Here is a 26,405-nt window from a genome sequence, read left to right on the forward strand (position 1 = left end):
AATTTACAGCTGCGGTGTTCGAAAAGTTTACTTAAATACTTCTCCTATAGTTTTCTTCGTCGTAAAACTGTCGCTGGCATTACCACCACGCCTATATCTAACGTTTAATAACTCCTATGTTTTTACATCCATCGACATTATTTTGGTTTCAAGGATTTTATGAGGAAAATAATGGAAGAAAGGAAATACATAAAAAAGAATTATTAAAATCGGTCCACTAACGGCGGAGTTATTCGTGTACTTACATAAAAAAAGATACCGGCCGAATTGATAATCACCTCCTTTTTGAAGTCGGTTAAAAATGAAAAATATGTTATTAGTCATCGATCTACGTAAAGAAGAATAATTTAAAGTCTCAAATATTATATGATTTGAGATTGCACCAACACGTCGAATGGAACTGGCATTGTGGATAATGTCGCTACGTCACACACAACCGGCCTGACCGCTGCCTGCCCTCTACGGCGTCGGCTTTTTACTATATTTTACTGTACGAGAACAAGTGGCTAGGAGAGTTATGTACGATCCTATATGTACATCTGTTACCGGCTTCAAATATAGATGTTATAGGTGAAATTCGATACAGGACGAATAATTGTGGTATCTCTTTAAACTAATCAAACTTAGTAATTTGGATACTTAGTGCAGCCTTAGCCTAAACCATTACTAAATGTAATCTTAATACACAATCGCGTGATTGTAATGTAATGTGAAATGTTAATAGAGATATGAAAAATGTATATTGGTGCAATTTATATTATTTGAAGTCCACATTTATAATTGTTAAGTAAGTAGTTCAAGAATGTAAATTCTCCATTTTATCTATTTGTGCTTGTCTGATAATAACGCTTACCAACCCGATGTATTGTCAAGTAACATTTGTTTCGGGACCAAACATTAATATTAAAAAAATATATAAAAAAATCCATCCTCACACTGCCACCTGACATCGACAGGTTTAATGACCTTTGTCATATCTAAACAACAACAATAAACAATTTATTTAAACATTTAGATAAACATAATTATGATATTATTTATAATACCTGAGTTTGAGTTATTTATAAATGATATACATATGGTGTTGAGTACGGGTTTGCAATAAAAACTCCAATTGAATTTTTCTTCCTGTATTTTCTTTTCTTGACCATTTATTCACAATTCTTCTATTTTCCGGAGCGTGTCGGACCCTATTTTTAGCCACCTTAAGTGGCAAAGTGAGTGTTACAACCGACGGGGGGCTAACGCAGCAGTCGCTCTTATTCCCGTCTCGCTCACTTCCTATAGCCCTCTCTTTCTAACACGCTATCTCGCTCATACATGTACCTCTCTTTCTATCCTAGGGGTTTTTATATTTTTCCTTTATTTACTTACATAAAACTTATTTCTAATACATAACAAAACGTAATATAACATAAACCTTAACTAAATAACAATTTATGCATTTAAAAAACAATTTATAATCACAACTTAAGACTATTTTATTCGCCGTCCGCAACATCCTCCCCCCGGCGCAGCTCCGTCGTAGCCCTCCCTATCTGGAGGACGGCGAGCTTCACCACGGGCCTCCTGAAGACTCCTCCCCTGGTCCTCACGTCTGCTGAGCGAACGATGCCGTCGGGTCCCTCGTGCACTCGCTCGACGATGCCGCGTGGCCATGTGTTGCGGGGTAGCGTGTTGTCGACCACGATGACCAGGTCGCCGACCCGTAGTTGTCGTGATGCCCTTGTCTCTTGTCCTCGAGGTATCAGCGTCGGCAGGTACTCCTTGACCCACCGCCCCCAGAACTGGTCCGCCAGCGCCTGTGCTTTTCTCCACACGCTGCGGTCGGCTTCCTCGCAGGGTCCCGTCAGCGGCAGCCCGGTCGACGACCCAATCAGGAAGTGGTTGGGGGTTAGTGCTTCTGAGTCGGCGGGATCCACGGAGACGTGCGTGAGTGGCCGAGCGTTGACACAGTACTCGGCCTCCACCAGTAGGGTTTGAAGGACTTCTTCTTTGGGTGACTTCTCGTTCAGTGTGGTGCTCAGCGCGGTCTTGACTGACCGCACGAGCCGCTCCCATGCCCCGCCCATGTGCGGAGCCCCCGGTGGGATGAAACGCCAGCTGGTTCCATACTGTAGACAGAAGTTATGTAGCTCCGGACCCCATGCCCGGTACGCGTTTCTTAGCTCGACGTCAGCACCTCTGAAGTTCGTTGCGTTGTCTGAGAAGATCACCTGTGGCCATCCTCTTCTGGCGGCCATCCTTCGGAGTGCCATAATTGCCGAGTCGGTCGACAGCGATGACACCAATTCCAAATGCACTGCTCGTGTAGTTAAGCAGGTAAACAGTGCGCACCATCTCTTCTCATGTCGGCGCCCAATAGTGACTGTTAGGGGGCCGAAGTAATCCACGCCGCAGTAGTTGAACGGTCGATGCCCTGGACTTGTCCTCTCTTCTGGTAAGTCCCCTCGTGGCGGTGTTTGCGGCGTTGCTTTCCTTATTTTGCAAAATTGACATTCCTTAGCCATTTTTCTTACTGTCGGTCGTAGTCGAAATATAACGTATTTTTGTCGCAGCTCGTTTACGACCCTCTCGTTGTTAGCGTGTCCGGCGTTTCGATGGTAGTCCATCACTAGTAGGCGTGTGAAGGGGTGACCTCCATCCAATATTACAGGTCGGTTCGAGTGCGTCGACGTCTTAGAGGCTCCTATTCTGCCTCGGGCCTTCAGTGTTCCTTCTTCGATGACGGGGTCCAACTTCGCTAGTTTACTATGCCGGTGTAAGTGTTGTCCAGCCCGCAGTCTACGTAGATCTTCGCCGAAGGAGTCCTGTTGTGCTTGTCGTATCCACCGCAGCTCGGCGTCTTGTATGTGGGAGACTTCTAACAGCAGGCTTCTGTTCTTTGTCCTTAGCTTCTGTACGTAGAGTTGAACTAGCGCTGTGGCCCTTATGAGTCGTCTGTAGGCGGAGAACCTCGTTATGTCCGGCAGGCAGCCCATGCGGTCCGTGATGTCGTCTGTGGTGATGGTGTACGCCGCCTCTTCTGAAGTGTCACTGCTTGTAGCTTCGGTAGGCCATTCCTCCTCTGGTAAGCCCAGGAATGACGGCCCGGTGAACCATCGGTCTGCGCCAGTGATCTTCTTCGTTTCGATTCGCGTGGCGTCGTCGGCTACGTTGTCGGCCGTGGGCACCCATCGCCAATCTTCCACTTGGGACAGCTCGCCTATCTCCGCCAGTCGATGCGCCACGAACGGTGTGTACTTCTTCTTATCGTTCCTTATCCAATGAAGTACCGTCTTGGAGTCCGTCCAGTAGTAGACTCGCCCTGGTTTCCATTCGTGTTCCTTCAGGATGGTGCTCGCCATACGCGCCCCGATGAGTGCTGCCTGTAGCTCCAACCTGGGAATCGTGAGTAACTTCAACGGCGCCACCTTAGCCTTGCCCATGACTTGTACAACTTCCACGGTGCCATCCTTATGGGTGATCCTCCAATACGCCGTGGTCGCGTAGGCCTGTTCACTCGCGTCGTTGAATATGTGCAGCTGTAGCTCTGAGCTCGGAGTCATGTCGCGGCTGTAGCAACGTGGTAAGGCCAAGTTCGAGATGTCTTGTAGTCCGGCGACCCATTGCTGGAACTCTTCGGCTTCCTCCCTAGGTAGCTCTTCATCCCAGCCGACCTTCTTGACCCATAGTTGCTGTAGCAATATCTTCCCGGTGATCGTATACTGGCTTACGAGGCCCAGGGGATCGTAGATTGACATGACGGCGCTCAGTGCTTCACGCTTGGTCGGTGCTCGCTGTTGACACTTGACTTCGGTGGGGACCCTCTTAATGTCCGTATTGAAGCCTATGGTGTCTTCGCTCGGGTTCCACCTTAGTCCCAGGGTCTTCTCCGACTGGTGTGTCGTCAGTTGCACGTTGACATTCTTCGATTTCTTCGTGTCGGGAATACTCGCGAGGACAGCTGGGCTATTGGAGTTCCATCCCCGCAGATTGAAGCTGGCTTGTTCGTGTACATGAATGACGTCCCTTATGACCTTTATAGCTTCCTCTTCTGACTGAAAGCTATCTAAATAGTCGTCCATGTAATGGCGTTCCCTTATGGCTCGCGCAGCTTCCGGGTATCCCTCTTCGTAATCGGCGGCATTCTTGTTTCTCACGCTGTGAGCGAGGTACGGCGAACTCGAGGCCCCAAATATCATTGACGTCATCTTGTACTTGCGCGGGGCTTCACTGGACTCGTCCCGCCACAGGAACATCTGGGCTGGTTGATCTTCGCTACGTATCTTCACTCGGAGGAACATTTCTTCTATGTCCGCCGTCACCGCGATCTTCTTTTCGCGGAAACCAAACAGGATCTTAATCAGAGACGCCAACAGGTCGGGCCCCTCCAGCAGGTAGTCGTTCAAGCTGACTCCGTTAATCTTGGCCGCTGCGTCGAATACCATTCGTATCTTGTTTGGCTTGTTAATGTTGACAACCGCGAAGTGAGGTAAGTACCACTTGACGTTACTTCTTTCTTCGTTGCCGTCGCATGCTTCTGCGTAACCCTTCTTCAGTAGGTTAGCCACTTGAGCGCTGTATTCCTTCTTGAATGTGGGCTCATTTTCCATCTTCTTTTCCAATGTGCGTAACCTCTTGTATGCTTGCTCGTAGCTGTCGGGGAGTGTGGAGTTGTCAGTCTTCCAAGGTAGACCCACTTCGAAGTGTCCGTCCTTCCGTCTGGCGGTCGCCTCGAAGATGTCGCTGGCTCTCTTGTCGTACTTGTTAATCTTCTCTTTCGTAGATACGCCGAGCGAGTCCACGTCGAAATGCGACTCGACGAGCTTCTGTAACTGTATGTCGCCCGTGCAGACGTGAAGCACGGCCGCCTGGTCCTGGTAGACGAACCTCCTAGGTACTGACCCATGTAGAACCCATCCCAGCTTCGTTCTTGATGCGGCAGGTTCGTTCTTCTTGCCGGCGCGCAGCTGTCGGGACACTATTAAGTGCCAATTGTCGGTGCCTATTAGTATGCGAGGCCGAGCTTCCCCCGTGCTGATTTTCTCCCTTACGACTCGCAGGTGTGCATACCGCTCCAGGTTCTGAGGTACGCGCTGATGATGCAATTGAAGTCCCTTCACCGTGCGGGCTGTCACGGAGTATGCTTCATGTTCGTGTAGACCTTTGATTTGAATCTTGACCGCCTTGCTGTCGATTCTTCTTTGTTCATTGATACCTCTTATGTTTAGAGGTTGGTTCGGTCCGCCGCTGGTGAGGTGACTTGCCAATTCTTCATCTATAAGGGTTACTGTAGACCCCTCGTCCAGGAGGGCGTGCGTCCTTATCTCCCCCCGTGGACCGCTGAGTTTTACTTCACATGTCTTCAATAGCACCGCTCTTGGTGCCACCTTTGATGTGACGCTCATGACCGCTGCGGGTGCACCCTGATCTGTGCACTCAGAAGTCTCCACCCTCCTGGCGGGCTCTGCAGTCTTGTGTAGGATGGCGTGATGCTGCATGCTACACCCGTCGACTCCGCACGGCTTCGCTCTGCATGTGGCTCTACTGTGTCTTCGTGTCATGCATTTGAAGCATAACCGCTGTTCCTTCGCCCAATTCCACCTGTCGTTGATGGTGAGTTCCTTCAGCTGAGGGCACTTCGGAGTGTGATGGCTTGTAGACTGGCATCGTAGACAGCTAGGTGCTCGCTCTTCACGCGTCGATTCACTCGTAGAATAGACCTTCTCCCGAGGTGCTGTCCTCCTTACTGGCCTCTCCCCTCTGAGAAGCCCCGGAGCGCTGTTCCTCGCCGTGTGCGTGTAGCGTAGTACCCTGTCTGCTTCACCCATCAGAAACTCCGAGAGTATTGTGATTTCGTCGCTGTATGCAATCTTCCCTTCGTTGATCGCCGCGTATTCCGCCCATTTGCTCACCAGGTGAGGGCTTAGCTTCTCCATTACATCCCTTATCAGTAATGGATTTCGTAGATAACCACGGTGGTCCACACTCTTCATAGTGTAGACGACGTTCTGTAACTTGATGGCCAATTCATTCAATTCGCTGCTGGAGTTGCCGACCTTGGGGAGTCTCTTCAGTTCTTCCATTGCTTTATCGAAGATATATTCAGGTCGACCGTATTTCATTTCTAGCGTCTTCATTATGCTGTCCGGGTGAGTCGCCGTGTACAGTTGAGAGAGCACTGTCTCTCTCGCTTCCCCACGGAGACTGTTTCGAAGCCGCAATAAATTTTCTGTGGCGCTGAATTTGTAGAGACGCGTCGAATCTTCTACTGCTGCTTTGAAGGGTAGCCACTCCATGACGGACCCGGAGAATGCTGGGAGCTCCGACGTTTGCCGCGGCGGGGGTCGTACGTGCATCATCTTCTCTAAGGCGTTTGCTAATTGTTCGATGCCCCTTCCCTTCTGCCGAGGCCGTTCCTCCCCCCGTACTTCTAACGGGGGAGGTAGGACCTCCTGTTCCCTGTGTACTTGCGTTCCGGCGTGTTCGTGGCTCTTGTTCACCCAGTCGTGTATTCTTTCTTGGTCGCAGATAGTTTCCCCCCCCTCTTCCGCTTCGATCGCAGAGATTTCCGCTTCTAGCCGCTTCTTTACTAGCGTCTTCTTAAGTTGTATTCTTCTTTCTTCTAATTCAGCTAGCTCCTTTTCCGCTTCGTATTCGACTAGCCTAACTCGTGCCGCGACGCTGACCGACGAACGATGCGAACGTATACTGGGCGCCGCGCTATATGCCGGAGACGTGGGCCGGCATATAGGCGACTTGGAGCGCGACGGTATCTCTTGCGACGTGGGGTGCTCGGGGTGTGCGGTGCTGCGTACAGGTGAGCGCTCGAGGACCCTTCCTGGTGGGATCCTCCCGACGGATGTTCCGGCGGGCGTCCCGGTGAGGACTGCGGTCGATGGCGATCTCGGCGATTCTTCATATATACGGTGGAACAGCCCCCGCCCACCTGGCGGAGGGTGCTCCGATTCGCCGATGCCGGACTCGGAGTGGGTCTTCTTGCTTCGTGTGTTCATTGTAGACGCGCTGGTTGCTTCTTTTTTCTGTATCCGCCGATCGAAGGACCAATGTTGAGTACGGGTTTGCAATAAAAACTCCAATTGAATTTTTCTTCCTGTATTTTCTTTTCTTGACCATTTATTCACAATTCTTCTATTTTCCGGAGCGTGTCGGACCCTATTTTTAGCCACCTTAAGTGGCAAAGTGAGTGTTACAACCGACGGGGGGCTAACGCAGCAGTCGCTCTTATTCCCGTCTCGCTCACTTCCTATAGCCCTCTCTTTCTAACACGCTATCTCGCTCATACATGTACCTCTCTTTCTATCCTAGGGGTTTTTATATTTTTCCTTTATTTATTTACATAAAACTTATTTCTAATACATAACAAAACGTAATATAACATAAACCTTAACTAAATAACAATTTATGCATTTAAAAAACAATTTATAATCACAACTTAAGACTATTTTATTCGCCGTCCGCAACATATGGCATTGTTTTTATTACGTGGGCGATTTACACATTATTCTTGAATTCTTTAATAATATAAATTCACTCTATAATAATCATAGATTAGTAAAGATTACCCACTCCTAACAAGAAAATGTGCCCAGTTTTGAGAATTGAAATAGTTGCGTAAAAAAGTTTTGCCACGTCTCCGTGCTAAAATGTCCCTAAAATATTTGAAATAATAATTTATTACTTATGTAAATTACGCAGTATTAGTTATTTATTAGTAAATTTTCTCTAAAGATGTTTTTATTTGTTAAGAATTCAAAAGAATAACTTACTAAAATAAGCCGTTTGTGGCTTCATTCAATTTCAAGGCGGCGAAGTATCTTTACTAATCTATGATAATAATATATCCAATTTAATACAGTTCGGACAAAGAAGTAGGTAAATCTTTTTTACTCCCGTATACCTACTCTCAAACTCTTAAAGTTCATAAAATATTTTCTATGTATTTCTACTTACCATAACACTTTCTTTAAAACTAAAAAAAATACAGGGCCGATTAAGCACATCACAATTTCACATATGGTAATAATCTCTGCTCGTAGTAATTTTCATTGCATCGATTGCATTGGTTGTCACGAAAAGATCACATATCTAACCTCCGCAACCCTATTAACGCGGTACAAGCCCAGATTTGGAATTCCAGACTCGAATCTATTGAATTCAAATGCTACTCGTTAAAATAGGGACGTGATATTTTATACCAGCCTCGAATTGGAGTTTAAATTTGGAATTGTATGGCAATATGTATCTGATTTATTTGTAATGGTACATCATTATGTTAGAAATGTATTCAAATTATTTTTTTATTAGATTTATTTTAATATTTAATTTTAATATAATTATTTTGTGTAATTTTCGTGATGTGTTATTTTTATAGTAATAATTTCTTATTTTATATAGTCACTGGCTGGTACGATTATATGAGTTAACATAAAAAAGAAAAAGAACGGTCTTGACGTTTGAGTTACATTTTGCGCGGGTATAATAAAAGTTGTAAATTGGTGGAAGAAATAGATTTTTTCTTTCAATTATAATATTATTTTACGATCACATATTGTTTGTATCTAATCATGGTCTAAATGAATTTTAATCGCACAATGAAAAGAAAATTTTGAAGGAAGAACACTATTATTAATACATGTCCGTGTCATCAAACATTAAAGTTACTTTCAAATGTCTACAAATGCAACAAGAATGTATTATGTAAGTATTTTTTGAGACGTTTTATGTAAATGAACAAGTGTGAGGAATTTTCCAAGATGGCGGCCGGGGGACAAGGGTGCCGACCCCACAAACTTGAACTTAAGCTTCTACTGACCCCCCCTACACAAAAAAAAAATAAAATTGCGTCCTCTGACAAATGCATACCCAAATGTAACTTTTCAATGGACTATCATGTTTTTTGTTCACTTGAAAATACATATCATACGACTGTACCGCCGTACTACTGATAATAGGTCTGTATTCGGAAAAAGAAGTACCTATTACACCTAAATTATAAATAAAAATAATGAATTCATAACTGATCTTTAAAAGGATGATTATCTATGATCACACCAAACTCGCTAATAAAACCAATGGTGCCAGGCAACAAACAGTTATCGAAGGGTGACGCGTAAATAGCTGTTACTGTGTTACTTAGCGCCTACAGTAGACACCCGCTCTAATCAAAATGTAATAAAGTAGATTAGTTGTCTCCCAACCGGTTCCCGAGGAAATTCAATGCGCTTTCTACGACGCAACATTTGGTGTTGCAAGTTTCCCGCTAGGAATCTCATGGACAGCTTCTGAAGAAACAGTCTATAGTTAATTAAAATTGTTCTCAGCATTTCAATTAATAAGTTCATGGAATTATACCGAGCTTTCATCTCCTATTTCGCGTCTTTAAGAATTATTTTTCAATAATATTTGCTGATTCTAAGGGAGAAGTGAAAATCATTTTAGTATTTGCTGTGCACTTTTCATAGGATTTATCTTTGTGCGTTTAACCCAGTATTGCATACGACCACCGCTATCCTTTGAACTTCCCTATAAGATTTTTTGTTTCATACTTATATTTATAGCACTATTTTTACGTAGTTATAATTTACTTTTAAACACATTTGTATTAAAATCCTTATATCACTAACTTACTGAAGGTATTTACTGAATTATTAAAGCTTTATTACAAACATAACTTTATTATTGTTGGTATTGTCAAAATAATCTTTAAAAGTGTTATTTAACCTTACAAATACGTAGAAATTACTAGAAGAGCAACGAAATAAGTTCCAAGAGATCGTTAAAATAATAAACAAGCAATTTAGATATGAGTTGGGATTTTTCAATAGCTGATTCTCGTGATGTTTATTGAAACATTTAAATGAACCACAAGTGGCCACATTATTTGATAATGATAACAATGCTACCCAGCGGACGCTTCTCGCCTTTCTATTTTGTTTGTAAACACTGATTGAATTATCGCTCAATCGCCGTCGACCGAACACGAGGACACTTTACAGAGTCAACTGTACTGTGTACTTATTCACTTTTAAAAATATTGACATATATTTCCAACAGATGTAGGTAAAAATTAATAGCTTCGGCTATATTCTTTACCTAGAAAGTATATTGTATGTGTCTATATTGGTATATTAACGTAAATATCTTTGAGTATAAGAAGCGTAGATAACAATAATTAAGTTCATTCATAACAATAATATAATCATGCATTCATAACATAAACATAAAATGAATAAATAAATAAATAAATAAATAAATAAATAACAATATTTTTACAACAAAAAACAGATGCGGATTTTCCAAAGAATTGTATAGCGGCCACAGTACATACCCTGCAAAAATGTGTCTATCTATTACGGTTCAAGAGGTCATTGGAGATAGGTCAGACGCCGGGGCTTAGTAACACTAAAGAAGAAGTGAAAAAAAACCATTTTGCTAGAATAATAAAACATGTTCGTTCTAAACGTTACATACATTGCACATTCTTAGTTAATGCCGTCGTAAAATCGTTTACGTAAATCGCTGACTGATTTTACATACATTTTATGTGTGACTTCCGAGACGAAATGCGTCAAATAGGTCCGCATCCTCATGGTAAGTAAATAGTATATAGATGTAATGGATAAACTAGTTTCTACGTAATGACGAGGGCTGGTGCCCTTGAAGGGTCAGATAGCTACACAACGCAACATTTTAAGAACTTGACACATTTAAATATAAAATATTCTATGTAAGATTGTGTGGGGAATTGAATGTAAGTAAACAAACAACACTAAACTTTCTTATCGTAAATAGTGGTCTCTCTCTATCGGAGAATCTTAAGTTCGAGTATTACGCACACACTGCTTACTTTACAAAATGATGTGTCTTAGAAATAAGCTACCGTTTGCTTTAACTATAATTTTAAACATGAGGAAACCTACACGCTTGAGGGTTCTTAAAAAAAAGTTATCCAAGGCGTATAAAGTCTAACAACTTTGCACTTGGTCAGCGCGGTGATCTATGACCTGAAACCCTTCTTACTCTGGGAGGAGACTCGCCCAGCAGGGGGAGAGCCGTGGGTTAAAGACGATCATAAATAACATTTAACGTTAATCTACTTCAATATAATCTGGGTGCTTCAGATTTTACCGAAAAATGAAGTGTTTGTCGTCAACCCTTTACTGTCCCACTAGGCACGAACAAATATAAATACATGTTGTCTATGGTTATTGTCATTCCTGTACTTACTGTGAACCTTAACAATTTTAATATTTAAAATAATAACTATTGTCTATGTCTTGTCAAAAAAAAACGCAATAAAGATGTCAGTGCAGCTCGCAAAAGTTTTTTACTTACAAACTCAAAAACTCGAAAATATCTAAGCAATCTCACAAGCATTCATCAATTACATGTTGGTCCTTAATCGAACCGGATAAATCAAGCAAAAATACAGTGTTATTGTCAAGAAATTATTTCAATTGGTGCATCCGCCATTTTTCACGTGCTAAACTTAATTCGTCAATTGGCTTTTGGCGATGTCTTCGGTGGAAGAATTGGTTGAACTCAATGAAGATCTTCATCGGTTATTAGAGAAGGCAAAAATCAATCATAAAAAATGTCCGTCGGCAAGAATGACAGTTGGATACTTACAAACGAAAATTAAATGCGTAGAAGAGTATTGGGACTCGTTTCGAGAAAACCACAAATTATTAATTAAATGCAGCAAAAAGGAACAACGAGAAACCATACCATATTTCAGAGAAGACAAGCACAGCCAGATTGAAGAATTATATCTGGACGTCAAGGGGGACTTAACCGACACTCTCGAGAATATAAGGGCTACCAAAAAGTCCTCCCCGCACATTTCGTCGGAAATTGAGTCGTCGTCGGTGTCGTCGGGGGCAGATGCCGAGGTGCATCTGCCTAAGATTGCTCTGCCAACATTTGGAGGAGCGTACGAGGAATGGCAGGCTTTCGAGGATTTATTTCTATCCTTAATTCATAAAAACAAACTTAGTGACGTACAGAAATTACACTACCTAAAGGCTTGTACAACAGGAGAAGCAAGAAACACCATTAAGAACTATCAAATGATTGCAAGTAACTACAGTACAGCATGGGAAGCTTTGAAAAAACGATATTCACAAAAAAGACTCACAGTGGATGCGATATTAAAAAGGTTGTTTAGTAATAAGAAGATTGTAAATCAATCGCCATCTCACTTGAAGGCGTTAATTGACAACACCAATGAATGTCTGAGTTGTCTGCGAGGTATGGACATATCAACGGAATCTTGGGATCCCATTTTAGTATTTGTGATTACTCAAAAGTTAGATGCAGATACACACAAGGAATGGGAGAAATGTGTGAGTAATGAATATGAAAAGGAATTGCCTTCATATGTAAGTCTTTGTAATTTCCTTGAGTCTAGTATTCAAACCTTAGTTTTAACCCAACCAATTGCTGTACGTAGCACAAGGGAGCGATCATTTCATGTCAATTCAGTTGAAATTAGTTGTGGCCTATGCGGTAAAAATCATTTTTTATTTAATTGTAAAGATTTTTCAAAATTAGATACTTTTAAAAGACGAGAGTATGTTAAAGATCATCGCTTGTGTTATAATTGTTTGTCTTCGAGTCACTCAGTGTTCAATTGTAAACAAAGGAGTTCTTGTAGAATTTGTGGGAAACGACATCACTCGCTTTTACATCAAATCACAAATGATAAGGGAGATACTGGGTTAAAGCAAGTAGGGACCACAACCAGATCTTCATCCAGCACAAATGTAAAAGTAGAAAATCAAGATCTACAAGATGTCTCTGTTGCTTCACACTTGGTGTCAGGGTATGTAAAAAGAGCACTTTTAGCCACTGCACTGGTTCTTGTTAGAAACAGTTCGGGACAAATGATAGTTTTGAGGGCTTTAATCGATCCTGGGTCTCAGGCATCGTTTATTAGTGAAAGGGCAGTTCAGTCATTGGGTCTCAAAAGAACTGGCATCAATGGAATGGTAACTGGGGTGGGTTCAACAACAACAACAGTTAGCCACTTGGTACAGCTGGAGGTCATATCTAGGTACGATTTTGAATTCAGCCTCACTGTACAGGCTTATGTTTTAGCTTCACACGTGACTACTCGGATACCATGTAAATCAATCGAGCCAAGGGAAAATTGGTCACATTTGGAAGGTCTCACCTTGGCCGACCCACAATATTTCATTGCCGGGAAAATAGATATTTTACTTGGAGTTGAAGTATACACAGAAATCATTAAGAATAATTTAATCAAAGGTCCATCAGGCTCGCCGTCGGCACAGGAAACAAGTCTGGGATGGATTCTCTTTGGCAATATCCATGACCACACAACAGACAATACAATCTTGGTCATGCATCAAAAATTGGAAATAGATATAGACAACATGTTACGAAATTTATGGAGTATAGAAGAATCAACGAAGAGAGAATATACAGCTGAAGAGAGAAGGTGTGAAGAGATTTATACAAATAATTACATTAGATCACCAGAAGGGAGATACATCGTCAAGTTACCTTTAAAGGATTCCATAGAAGAAATAGGGGAAACAAAACAGATAGCATTAAAAAGATTACATCTGTTAGAAAGAAGATTAGAGAGAAATCCACAACTTAAAGAAGATTATGGTAGAGTTATAGAAGAGTATATTCAATTGAATCACATGGAAAGAGTTCCAGAAGAGGATAAAAATAAGAAAGCAATATACTTACCACATCATGCTGTTATAAAGGAAGACAGTAAAACAACCAAGATCAGAGTTGTATTTGATGCATCTTGTAAAGGATCAAAGGGTAAATCATTGAATGATATACTTATCACGGGACCTCAACTTCAAGAAGATCTGAGAAACCTCGTTATGAGATGGCGTCTGAAACCAATTTGCTTCGTAACTGACATACAAAAGATGTATAGAATGATACAAGTTGCAAGTGAAGATGCGGATTTGCAAAGAATTGTATGGCGTGGGAGTACAGATGAAGAGGTAAAAGAATACCGTATGTTGCGGGTTACCTTTGGAACAGCTTCTGCACCCTACTTAGCCGTCAAGACTTTAATACAACTTGCGGAGGACGAAGGTCAAGATTATACAGAAGCATCGAGAGTCATAAGAGAAGATTTCTATGTTGACAACTGTATGAGTGGTTGTTTCACAGTTCCAGAAGCAATACTACTGAGCAAGGATATTGCGCACATCTTAAACAAGGGTGGATTCATGTTACAAAAGTGGGCTTCAAACAGTAAAGAACTTTTACAGGAAATGCAAGCAGACGAAGACACTATGAAGATAGAACAAGAAACTGACGAATGTACTATCAAAACATTGGGCTTAACGTGGAACATGACGATGGATTCATTTCAGTATCAATTAAAATTACCATCACAACCAGAAGTTGTCACCAAGCGGAACATCCTTGCAGATATACAGAGATTATTTGATCCACTTGGGTGGCTAGGGGCAGCAATAATTCCAGCTAAAATCTTAATACAGAAACTTTGGATGGAACGATTACATTGGGATGAATATGTTGGAGATGCATTGAAGGAAGAATGGTTAAGATTACGAGATAGTTTTAATAGTTTAAATAAAGTAAAAATCAAAAGATGGATTAAGACAGACAGGAAGGAATTAGATAATATCACACTTCATGGATTTAGTGACGCTTCAGAGAAGGCTTATTGTGCCGTCATATATTATAGAGTAGAAACTAAGAAAGGGAAATATGAAACAGGAATCATAGCATCTAAAACAAGAGTGGCACCCGTGAAACCAATTACAATTCCGAGACTTGAGCTTTGCGGCGCTGTATTATTAGCAAGATTAATGACTCAAGTAAGGAAGGCTATGCGATTACCTATTGAAAGAGTATATGCCTGGACAGATTCATCAGTTGTATTATCATGGTTATGTGGAGATCCATTAAGATGGAAAACATTTGTAAGCAACAGAGTGGTTGAAATATTGGATAATGTAGGCAACTCGCAATGGTTTCATGTACAATCCAAGACAAACCCAGCGGATATAGGTTCAAGAGGGCTTCAGTTAAATGAACTGATAGAAACGAAGTTATGGTGGGACGGACCACACTGGCTACGAGATAAAGAAGTAACCTTCTCAAGACTAAACATTGAACCTACAGATATGGAGACAAGGCAAATAAACGTAAATTTGAAAATTGAAGATAACAATGTCATAGATTTTGAAAATTATAATGTCTTAGATGAGCTTTTAAGAGTTATAGTCTACTGTAGAAGATTCTTAAATTTCAGAAAACTTTCAAATGACATACCTAAGCATATAACAGTTAAAGAGCTGGATCAATCATTGAAGTTGTGTATAAAAATAGCACAAAGAAGAGACTTCCTCGAAGAAATACATAGATTAAACAACAAGGATTATGTAAAGAGAAGTAGTAAATTGAAATCATTGAATCCATACATGGATAACTGCAATATTCTCAGGGTGGGCGGTAGACTGCGAAATTCAGACTTAGAAGATGAAGCTAAGCACCCCATTATACTCGATAGCAAGAATCACCTCGCACATTTAATAATTGCAGATGCTCATCGGAAAACGATGCATGGTGGAATACAATTAATGCTTTGCTACATTCGTTCAAAATATTGGATTCTTGGTTCAAAAAATGCAGTGAAGACATTCATACACAAGTGCATTACTTGTACACGATATAAGGCTGCCATGAGAACACAAATTATGGGAGATTTACCTAAAGTACGCACCACACCTGCGAGACCATTCCTTCATAGTGGTGTGGACTTTGCTGATCCGTTGCAAGTATTAATGTCAAGGGGAAGAGGAGCCAAATCAAACAAGGCCTACATAGCCGTTTTTATTTGTATGGCAACAAAGGCCATACATTTGGAATTAGTGGGCGACTTGTCTTCTGAATCATTTATAGGAGCTTTTCATAGATTCGTGGCACGAAGAGGAAAATGTACACATCTATGGAGTGACCAAGGGAGGAATTTTGTGGGAGCCAATAAACAGTTGATTGAAGCGTGGAAAAATGCAAAGGTGGAATTGCCAGATCATTTAAGTGAAATTTTGGCTGCTGAAGGCACCCAGTGGCACTTCATTCCACCATACAGCCCAAACTTTGGTGGACTGTGGGAGGCTGGCGTCAAGTCAGTGAAACATCACCTGCGACGCATCTTGACAGCCAGGCTTACCTTTGAAGAAATGACTACCACATTGTGTCAAATTGAAGCATGTCTGAATTCAAGACCGTTGACTCCAATTGACATCACAGATACTGAGTTTGAAATACTTACACCCGGTCACTTTTTAATTGGGGAACCTCCTGTTACCATTCCAAGTCCGGATCTGCGGGACATTAATTTAAGTCGTTTATCACGATGGCAATATGTACAAAGGCTGGTGAGGGATTTCTGGCACCGGTGGCAAAATGAGTACTTATCTAGACTACAAGAACGTCCTAAGTGGTTAAAACATATGAGAGAGTTTGAAATAGGAGATATTGTGCTTATTAAAGATGAACAGTTGCCTCCAGGCAAGTGGCCTTTGGGGCGAGTGGTTGCTAAACATCCTGGTCCCGACAATGTTACTAGAGTATATAGTGTAAGATGTGCGAGTGATGTGGTTAAACGATCAATATCAAAACTTTGTTATTTACCAATACAGTCTGACTGATAACTTCAGTATTACTTTAATTATAACTTAACATTGTTAATGTAACTTTTTCTATTATGTTATTTTCACTCAGCATTCACTGAATGTTATAATGTTGTTTTTCCTTTTAGTAGAACCTTTTAGTAGTACCACGAAAGATATTACTTTAAAAAATGTTAAATTTTGCCATCTATGAGATGTTTTCATAAATTTGTTTATGTGTAGTTGAAGCTTTGTTAAAGTTCTTAAAGATTGTGTTATATATTTGTTAAAGTATGTAGAGTTTGTAACCAAACCATTGTAATTCAAATTGTGGTAACTTATAGTATGTGGTGTACTCAAATGTCAAAATTCAGTACAACTTGTTAAACTTATTTTGTAAATGTAGGTTTAATATCTATTTTGTAAAGGACTGCGGTCCTTTGGTGGGCGGCATGTCTATGGTTATTGTCATTCCTGTACTTACTGTGAACCTTAACAATTTTAATATTTAAAATAATAACTATTGTCTATGTCTTGTCAAAAAAAAACGCAATAAAGATGTCAGTGCAGCTCGCAAAAGTTTTTTACTTACAAACTCAAAAACTCGAAAATATCTAAGCAATCTCACAAGCACTCATCAATTACACATGTTTTTATTTTAGATGCATAAATCCACGGAGCCGTTCATAAACCTTTATTGTGTAGATATTTTCATTTCTTTATTGCTTAAAAAGTCTCACTATCCTCTAATCTTTGTAATTTTCTTTTAATCACTTTTATTAATTTGCATGGAATTCAAAAGTATGATACCTTAAATACCACTGATACTCACATCACTAGACTTTAAGTAAAAATAAGTAGGCTAATAAAGAAATCAAAGATCTGTTAATACAGATGCTTTTTCGGAGATGATTACGTAAATGAGATAATCGTGTAAAAATTGAAGTTGTCATAAAATTGTTATGTTTATTGATGTTTAAATGGTTAATGGAGTGACTTGATGACCTTGGTCAGTAAATTACAAACACGTACGGCGTACCCTTCTCGACGAAACTTATTTATTTTATTCTGAGGGACAAGTCATAGTACGTACTACGTAGTAAGAATACTAAGGTAGTATCCAACGATGTCAGAATGCCCGCTTCTTATTACTAGTGTTATTTAATTTGACTTGATAATTTGTATGTATGTAAGGATCAAATCTTGCAATTAAATTACAATCCACTTAACCACAACCGATTGAAAATTTCGCATAGGTAAGTGTATTATGTGAATGACAATGCATGATGCTTAAGTTTATTATAGGGATATAGTTCTAAAAGCAATGTGGCCGACCAATTGTTTTTATGCACCCTCACGATATAGTTATAAAATTAAAGAGCTTTATGTGGAAAATACTAAAAACTTGTTTTAAAAAACGTCTTTCATCAAAAACCAAACGAGCGTATAAATAAAATTGAACTGGTATTACGTTATTCGATTTAAAATATCGATAAATTGAATTACGTGTCATAAACAGCTTTATTTTAGACAATCATCGCAGGAATCTGTTCATACAATTGAAATAACACTACTGTCTTCCATGAGCAAGTTTATTTCACTTAAAATGCATAAAAGTCGACTGGCCAGCTCATGTATATTATTCGTTACACTATTGTAGATAAACACATTATATTTACATAGGTAAATAACTAGATGTGTGACTGCATATCACGTGGCTTGCAGGTTCATACAGTGCCTTATCTGGCCTTACTGTCTGCCCTCGTCTTACTGATAACAACCTACTAATATTTTTATCAACATACACATATGACACATATTGCAAATGTCATAATTGTCTAAGACCCGACTGCAATACAATGTTTATACAAACGATTATATCTAAATTATAACCGCGAGTGCTTTTTATTAAAGAAAAATATTGTGTAGATTGAAAAATCAGAATAAGTTTTAAGGCTATTTAATGATAGAATTAATAAAAAACTATATAATTGAATTTTAAGGTATGAAAATTATTTTATAGATCATTTTCATCATTAACTCAATGTTCTCTTTGTACATGTATTCCTTTGTTGTCAATCGTCATTATCACACTCTCTACCTTGCATCTGTGATTTACAAGACTGTATACAAGAGTACATATACTCGTAGACTTATCGGGACGATTTTTGTTTTGCACATTGTACCTACCTAAGTTCGCCATTCGCAATACTACCTCTACTTGCACTCATCAATCCGATGTTTAAAAAAATATTCTTCATAGGAAGCAAGTTCACCTTTTGCAAGAAATCTCGTGTAAGATTGCCACTACCACTTATTATGAATTTAACTGCATGCTACTTGTTATTTCTTAGATATAAATTATAGCTATGTGCCGATATAAAGCCTTAAACATAACAAATTTAGGTATTAGTCACTTATTCCTGATTCACATTGTCTACAGCGAACACGCCGTTTAGTCTGCGATAAACATTTTTGATAGCCATTGACCTTCAGTTTCAGCACTAGTTATTTCAAGATTCCAATGTAAGGTCAATGACAGTTAAAAATATTCCAACTTTACTCTCTTTTAAAAGACTTTTGTATTTTAATATATGTAAAAGTGTTATAATGTCACATATAACGATCGATAAATTAAATACGTAAGTAGATCTTTTTAATTTGTTTTTTTAATAACCAATAGGTTGAATGCATGTCTACCTATAAGCAAAAATATTCAACTAATAATAGGTAATAGACCAGACGTGTGGAAGAAAACTAGTCTCCATAATTTATTACTAATTGGTAATAACTTGTTCTGAAACATGTCAAACAACAATGAATCCAACAAAGTTTCAGTATGTAGCGAGATGAAAGATTTTGTATAAAAATCTGGACAATGGCTGTTCTTTAACCCTGTTATTTAATATTTTTGACTACAAGACTAATATTTTCACTCAATCAACGAATAAAGAATTTGCTTATGACACCATCCTTAAATTCATAATGTTAATAAAACTTTAAAACGAAAGCACTACTTTTAATTAAAATATGTGAATATTCCCTGAATACGTCATATCACATGTCCCATCACGTTACCAAGATTAGAATGATGCATCATAATGAAAATATCGGATTTCCTATTCTCAATGGTCCATTTGCTATCATGTTATGAGTCTTCAATCTGTTTGTTCCGCTTGCTTATACGAGTAGCTAAGAGGTTGCATCCGTAACAGAAAAGCGCGTAGCATCTTATATTATTATTTTTATTAAATATATAGACATCGTAAAGAAACCTACAATAATGGCCATAGTGACTATAGGATTCTTAACCCTACCCGAAACACTAACTCTTTATTTGTTATTATTCTCGAAATAATTACGTTAAGGTTTTGTTAGATCATTTCCCACTTGACCAACGAGAGGGATTCAGAGAAGAGAACTAATTTCAGCAGGGAATAGTAACAGGTTAGTCATAATGATTATGAGTGGTTCTTCCAATTTTTATTTTATTAAATAAAGTTTAGTCAATTTCCTTAATACAGTCATATTCTGTATAATATAAAGTAGGCTCAATAAGCACGCACAGGTTAATAAAGTCTCAAATACACTTAACATTTTAGAACAGCTTTACATAAAAACATGTGCATAAACAAAACATAATAATAATGGGCCGGTGAAGAAAATTATATTGGCAATGCACGCTCGCGTTAATTGAATGCCCTCCCCTTTCATAAAGTTATGAACTGCACTTTCTTCAATAATGACAAGTTGTAATTATTATAAAAATATTGGCTTCCACGAAGTATAAGGCTTTTGCTTAACCGCCTCATGCCTGGAAGCTATTCATCAATATGATTGCACGGCTAGCCGCAATAAGTCGTTCTACTAGCACCTGAGTCATCTTGTAATAACTAAAGGTATTGGAGCTGCTACCCAATAATTTGCAGCCAGGATAAATATCCAGTCCTCAAACTCGAGTAGTTTGCATGAAACAATTTGGCCCAGAGTCCACAACCAATACCAATTTAAAACTAGTTGTTAGGGTTCCGTACCCAAAGCTTAAAATCGGAACCCTATTGCAAAGCCTCCGCTGTCTGTCTATCTATTGCAGAGCTCTATCTCTTAAACTTTAATAGACAGAGACAGAGGCCGCTATAACAACAATACCAAAATTAAGAAAGGAACCTCTATTTTTTGTCGTTGTTCTCTTTATATATTAAACAGACAGTTAAACATGAAAGTTCAAATTTTCACAATGCATTTACACCTATGGCTGCTATAATAACAAATAGAAAAATAATAATAAAAAATACGCGTAAATAGATAACCTCTCTTCTTTGGCATGTCGGTTAAAAATAAACGAAAATTTCGTGGTACGGGACCCTCCATGTGCGAGTTCGACTCGTACCTGGACAATTATTTTATTATAATAAAACCTGGCACCAGTTACGTGCATTCTCGCTAGCGTCATAGATTATCCCTTTTTGTAACAGTTTGCTCCGGCGCGCATATTTTTTATGCAAGCTGGCTCCCCACGGCGTGGGATCGTATCCCGCTTCTGCATATTCAAGCTTAACACAATTGAACAGAACATGTGTAACATGTCACAGGATATTCTTTACTTTTGAACAGATACTGTTACTTATTTAAGTTGTAAGCTAACAGATGACTTCGTGCTAAGTCTAAAATAAAGATGGTAGAATCAATAAGATTCGACCGAGGATGTACCAGCGCCAGCATGGAGGCATGGAGTAGTTCTTGCAATTCCGTGGAAGTGTGGATGCCGTTTACTTCTACTGACTAACCGGCGACTAACTTGGTCTGGACTGGTGTCGCCCCCACGGCACCGGGTCCCTTAAAGGTTTCCCCCTCGTTAACACAAAAAAAATGGTTTGGACTGGCAACGCATTCTATACGGAGTTGATTGTATACATCCACAGGCGACGGTGACCACTTACTGTCAGGTGGAATGCATGCTCCTATGCAACTTCAATAACACAAAAAATTTGGTATGTAATATGCTTAATACGTGAAGATATGTAAGACACGGCGTAAGGAAAATAATGAATTACTTTAACTGTTTTCAAAAATAGGAACGTCCTCGTAACGTAGTGACAAGTGCGACAACTGAAAACATTAGTTGCATGTCATGAAAAAATGCGTAAGTACCTATTTTCCTGAATTCGTCATATAAGTATTACATACCTTCGTGTTCCTGTGCTTTGATTTACGTAAATATTTGTAATAAGTTTAAGGAAATGACTCTATTATTTAACTAATTTACCTCAATTTATTTTCTTGACCAAGTTAAATAAATAAATAAATAAGTTAGGTAACAAAGTAAAGAAATTAGGTCCTATATATTTTATACAGTCATGATTGGGTAACTGTAGGTAATTTAATAGTTAGTTGTATAATATTCTCTTATTGATCAATATGACTTCCATCTTTAGCCGTTTCGTTTGAGTTAGATAAAGTCGATGACACACTGATTTCAAAAAGTAACTTAATTTAAAAATCATTACCTTTTTCATCAACACAGGTATCTCATGTTCCAACGACATTTTTAAATCTGGTGAACTCGTAAAGCTGCCACTGTTTTTACCACACAGATGATCCATCTACCACAACCACTGTACAGTTTTGTTCCACTTATTATATCGCCGTTTATTTATTTATTGATACATAATTTATAATTAATGAAGCACTAAAGATAACTGTCACACGGTACCGGCGTGTTCTTCACGTATCGTTTAAACATAAAATAGTATTTAGTTCGTTTCCATTGAAGATTTGATCCGCGTAGGCAAGTGGCTGCGGGTAGACTAAAGTCGGCGTCGACGCGACCGCCCGTCGCCTGCACGCGATGCGAATGAGCTGGCCAATCGCACTGCGCTTTACCGTCCTCACCTCTCAACACCAATTCGAGACATCTAATCAACAAATGCCTACCGTTTGCTTTTGTTTATACTAATTATGTTGACAGATAATCCGTCGATTTCACCGATAGGGCCCATACATACAGCGACATCGGAGTATAAATAAACGGCACGGTAGCACTGCGTGATGCGCACGCGCCTGACGAGTGATAGTATGGCGCCCGCGACGCCGCCGTCAACATTTCGTGGCCAAAAATCAAATCACACACTCTACACGTATTTATATAAGAATTTATAATGGTAACGGTACCTTCTGACTGGCATTCTGTCCACGAATATAGTACAAGAACATATAGTAAAGCAAAAGGAATTTCCTGTATAATACTTGTTATGAATACCTACCTCGGGTATCTTGCACCTACCTTTTCTCCTAGTTTAACAACAAACATTGAGCATAATTAATGTGAACAATTGCAAAGATGTTAATTAGTAATTCAACCTTATTTTACCCTCGAATTCCAGTTTAAATAGTAATAAAAGGATTAAAAAATATTTCGTAATTAATATGATTCATAAAATTTACTAATTCACAATAGTTACTGTTATAATGAATACTTAATTATAGTACCTAATGTTCAAACGAAAACAAAACTGTAGTAGTTTTGTTTTTGTTTGAACCTACAGAAAGGTTGTAAACAGACGTAAAGTTTAGGCAGGTTGTCAAATAATACCTACACTACTACAGTTTTGTTTTTGTTTGAACCTACAGAAAAGTTGTAAACAGAAGTAAAATTTAGGCAGGTTGTCAAGTAATACCATCAAGGCTTTTTTTTAATTTTGTTACGTTTTCAGCTACAGAATTTTCCCTTGGTAATTTATTCTTTTCATTCAGCATTTAATTAATTTTATTTAGCGTTCGAAACTCTCATAAAATGAAGTAGATTAATCTAATTCTACGCCTACAATTGCTGTAGTACCACGATTAATTATACCGCTTGTGACATCAATAGCATCTCTTAATGAGTTAAATAATAACAAACTATATTGGCCTAAAATTTCAACCTAAATACCTGTGGTTCGATTTGCGTCTTTTCAACCTCAGAATAGATATTATTATAGATTGTGCTCCTCGGTTCTACAAGTGGGATCGAAAATGATGAATAGGTGCAGTTTCTTGCATCCCAACTGCAACCGAAGCCGGATATCGATCAATAAACATATTCATAGAATTCCAAGACCCTAAATCATTGGTTCCCAACCTCGCACGCCACAGGTGGTCCTAGAACTATTATGCTCCGCGAAGTAGTCTCAATATGCATTAAATCTGTATGCTACGGATGCAGTGCGTAATGCTTTAATATTCTCTGCACTGGTGCGTGCTATGAAGCGGAATGTCATACTGCCCCCAGAAGCACCAAAGCGGTATGAAAAAAACAATATTGTGATTTTTATGCCATCGGATATCCGATAGTTTATGACATTGTGCATTTAATGAACGAAGCCAACTGACGACGTCTTCATTGAAACATACAAAAAATTAAGTAAGAATATTGTTTCTACTGTAATGTTACCCTAAACAACTTAGATGTAGCTCTATCTATGTCTACCTACCTATCTATGTATATCAAAAATATGAAGGTAATTTATCACATATTTAAAAACCGCCTCTTATTTCAAAATTTTAACATACATTAAATGCCTTAAACATAAATAAATATACATAGCATCATTATTAACTCTTCAAATAATCAAAATAAAAACTCCTGGAATAAATTAAGACTAAAACGAATTTTACAAATCCCCGATTTTTCTAAACTTACTAATTGAGATACCGTTTAGGTGCTTCTGAGGGCAGCATAGTGGTGTGGGTAAAATGAAGTTGGGAACCACTGCCTAAAGCTGAGGGGCACCTACGAGCTATTGACTACAATGGACCAAGAATTCTGATCAATGGCGTACAATTTAGAGGGTCGTAAATTTAAAATCTCAACGCTTTCGAGCCACATACTTAAATTATCATTCCACTTATAATTAAGATTCGCTTTATAATGTAGGTATTTAATATGTACTAATATATACCTATGTATTAATTTAGTGTTTTTTTTTAAAGATTGAAGAAACGCGAAGAAACGAGCATGTTGTCAATCTGATGGTAGCTACGTAGTCACTTCTGCCCAATACACAATTTTATTATAACCAAATCCATATTGAACCAGGTTTCTACTTCTACCTGAACCCAATCACAAATGCCACTCCTGAAGGCTAAGACGGTAACCTCATATGAAGTCCAGCAACTGTCTGTCCTAACAAAAACACAGCCAGCAACTGTCTGGCCTAACAAAAACAAAAACAAGGCACTTAACCTTCGAGGTCCTTTATAAAGAACAAGAGCTACATTATATGTTCAATTGTCCGTGCCCTAATTCAGAACACCACCTACCGTCACGCAATCGGTCTCATCATTTAATTTATGAAATTGTGCCATCACCGATACTTGCTGCCTTACACACACCATAAAATATGTCCTTACAAAAGGACATCTTGTATATTACACGTTATAAAAAAAGTGAACCAATTTTAATAATAACAGTACCATATTACAAATTGAACTATTTAACTCCATACATTGAATAATTTAATGAATTAATGTTCATCAATCCTTTAAAAGGACGCATTAAAGAAAACATTTGTAGCGGCTTATGGTAAGTAACTCCTTTTTAAGAAAACTCAACGTGCCTAACAAACTGGTTAAATTACAAGCCGTTGGAATTCGCCGTCTTAAACATGATAGAACGTCAGGTATAAAACCAAATAGCCTATTCCTCGGGGCATGCAATCTGGCCGGAAAGCTAATACAACTATTCCATATTGAGTTCAATGAATTTAGTTGTCGTGAGCCCGACAAAGGGACTACGCTTGCGGTAACTGAGCCGAATGTACCGGAGTTATGTGGCCGAACCAGAAATAAACTTTGCCAGACATGCACAGATAACTCCCTGGCGTAATAATACTGATACTGGGCAAGCCACGAACGTAAGCATTCAATGTTTTGCAATGGTTTTTCAATAACTATGACGTCTTTCGACATTAATATCGATTTCATGTGTGATGTAAGAAGAGATTATGATTATGCTCAGATTAAGCTAAAATATTAATAAAATTATCATTCTTTTGCAAGATTTCTGACACAAGGGACAAGCGTGAAAAAACCTAGAATCTAGAAATTGTTACTTAACTCACATGTTTATACTAGACATTAATAATAAGACAATTGATGTAAATCACACAATATAATTGTTTGATATGATATAACATCAGTTAAGTTAACTAGGTACAATAAAGACTTTAGAATATGGCGTGACTGATCAGATCAATTTAATGAGGGAGCAATTCTCTTCCAAACCGCGGCGAGTTTGCACATTAAAGCTTATCAAACGTTATTGTAACTGATCTACCTCTACTATAGTAATAGTAGCACTTTGCACACCGTAACAAAAACACAAGTTAAAGCAACGTCAAACACGGTTGAATATTAGATGGGTAATCGAATTGAAAGTGGTATATAACTCATAACAGCAGCAGTTAAGTATTGCTGTGTTCTGATTTGAAGGGTGTGGGTAAGGGAGATATACTTTTCCGAGGCGTTCCAGCTTAGTCCTCAGGGGTAGCGGCGCATCAGTGGCCGAACTCAGGTAGGAATATCTAATCCTATTTGGGTTTTGATTGCAGATGTCCATGGACGGCAGTAGCCACTTACCATCAGGTGGACTGCATGCTCGTTTGCTACTCCTATATTATAAAAAAAAACCGACGGCAAAATTTTATGCGTGCTTCCGTTCGCTTACGTCAAGTTACTGGTCCCAGTTTGTTATCATTAAATTACAATGTGTTGAAT

The 26,405-nt window shown here is 39.1% G+C and overlaps 1 protein-coding gene across 3 annotated transcripts in view; it reads right to left on the bottom strand.

Annotated features, from left to right (window-relative positions):
• Positions 1 to 26,405, bottom strand: part of Gbs-76A (Glycogen binding subunit 76A) — a 75,209-nt gene that overhangs the window by 15,525 nt on the left and 33,279 nt on the right. The window contains exon 1 of one of the 3 annotated variants that reach the window (XM_073091647.1): positions 22,157 to 22,518. The exons of the other annotated variants lie outside the window; for them this stretch is intronic. Coding sequence (XP_072947748.1) covers positions 22,157 to 22,252 — 96 coding nt within the window. The 5' untranslated portion in view covers positions 22,253 to 22,518. Of the gene's footprint in view, positions 1 to 22,156; positions 22,519 to 26,405 lie in introns of those variants that run through there. 3 annotated transcript variants of the gene reach the window in all.

The sequence above is a fragment of the Epargyreus clarus genome, unplaced genomic scaffold (assembly GCF_041222505.1).
Source record: "Epargyreus clarus isolate Ecla_fem2 unplaced genomic scaffold, WU_Ecla_fem_2.2 ptg000034l, whole genome shotgun sequence".
NCBI lineage: Eukaryota > Metazoa > Arthropoda > Insecta > Lepidoptera > Hesperiidae > Epargyreus > Epargyreus clarus.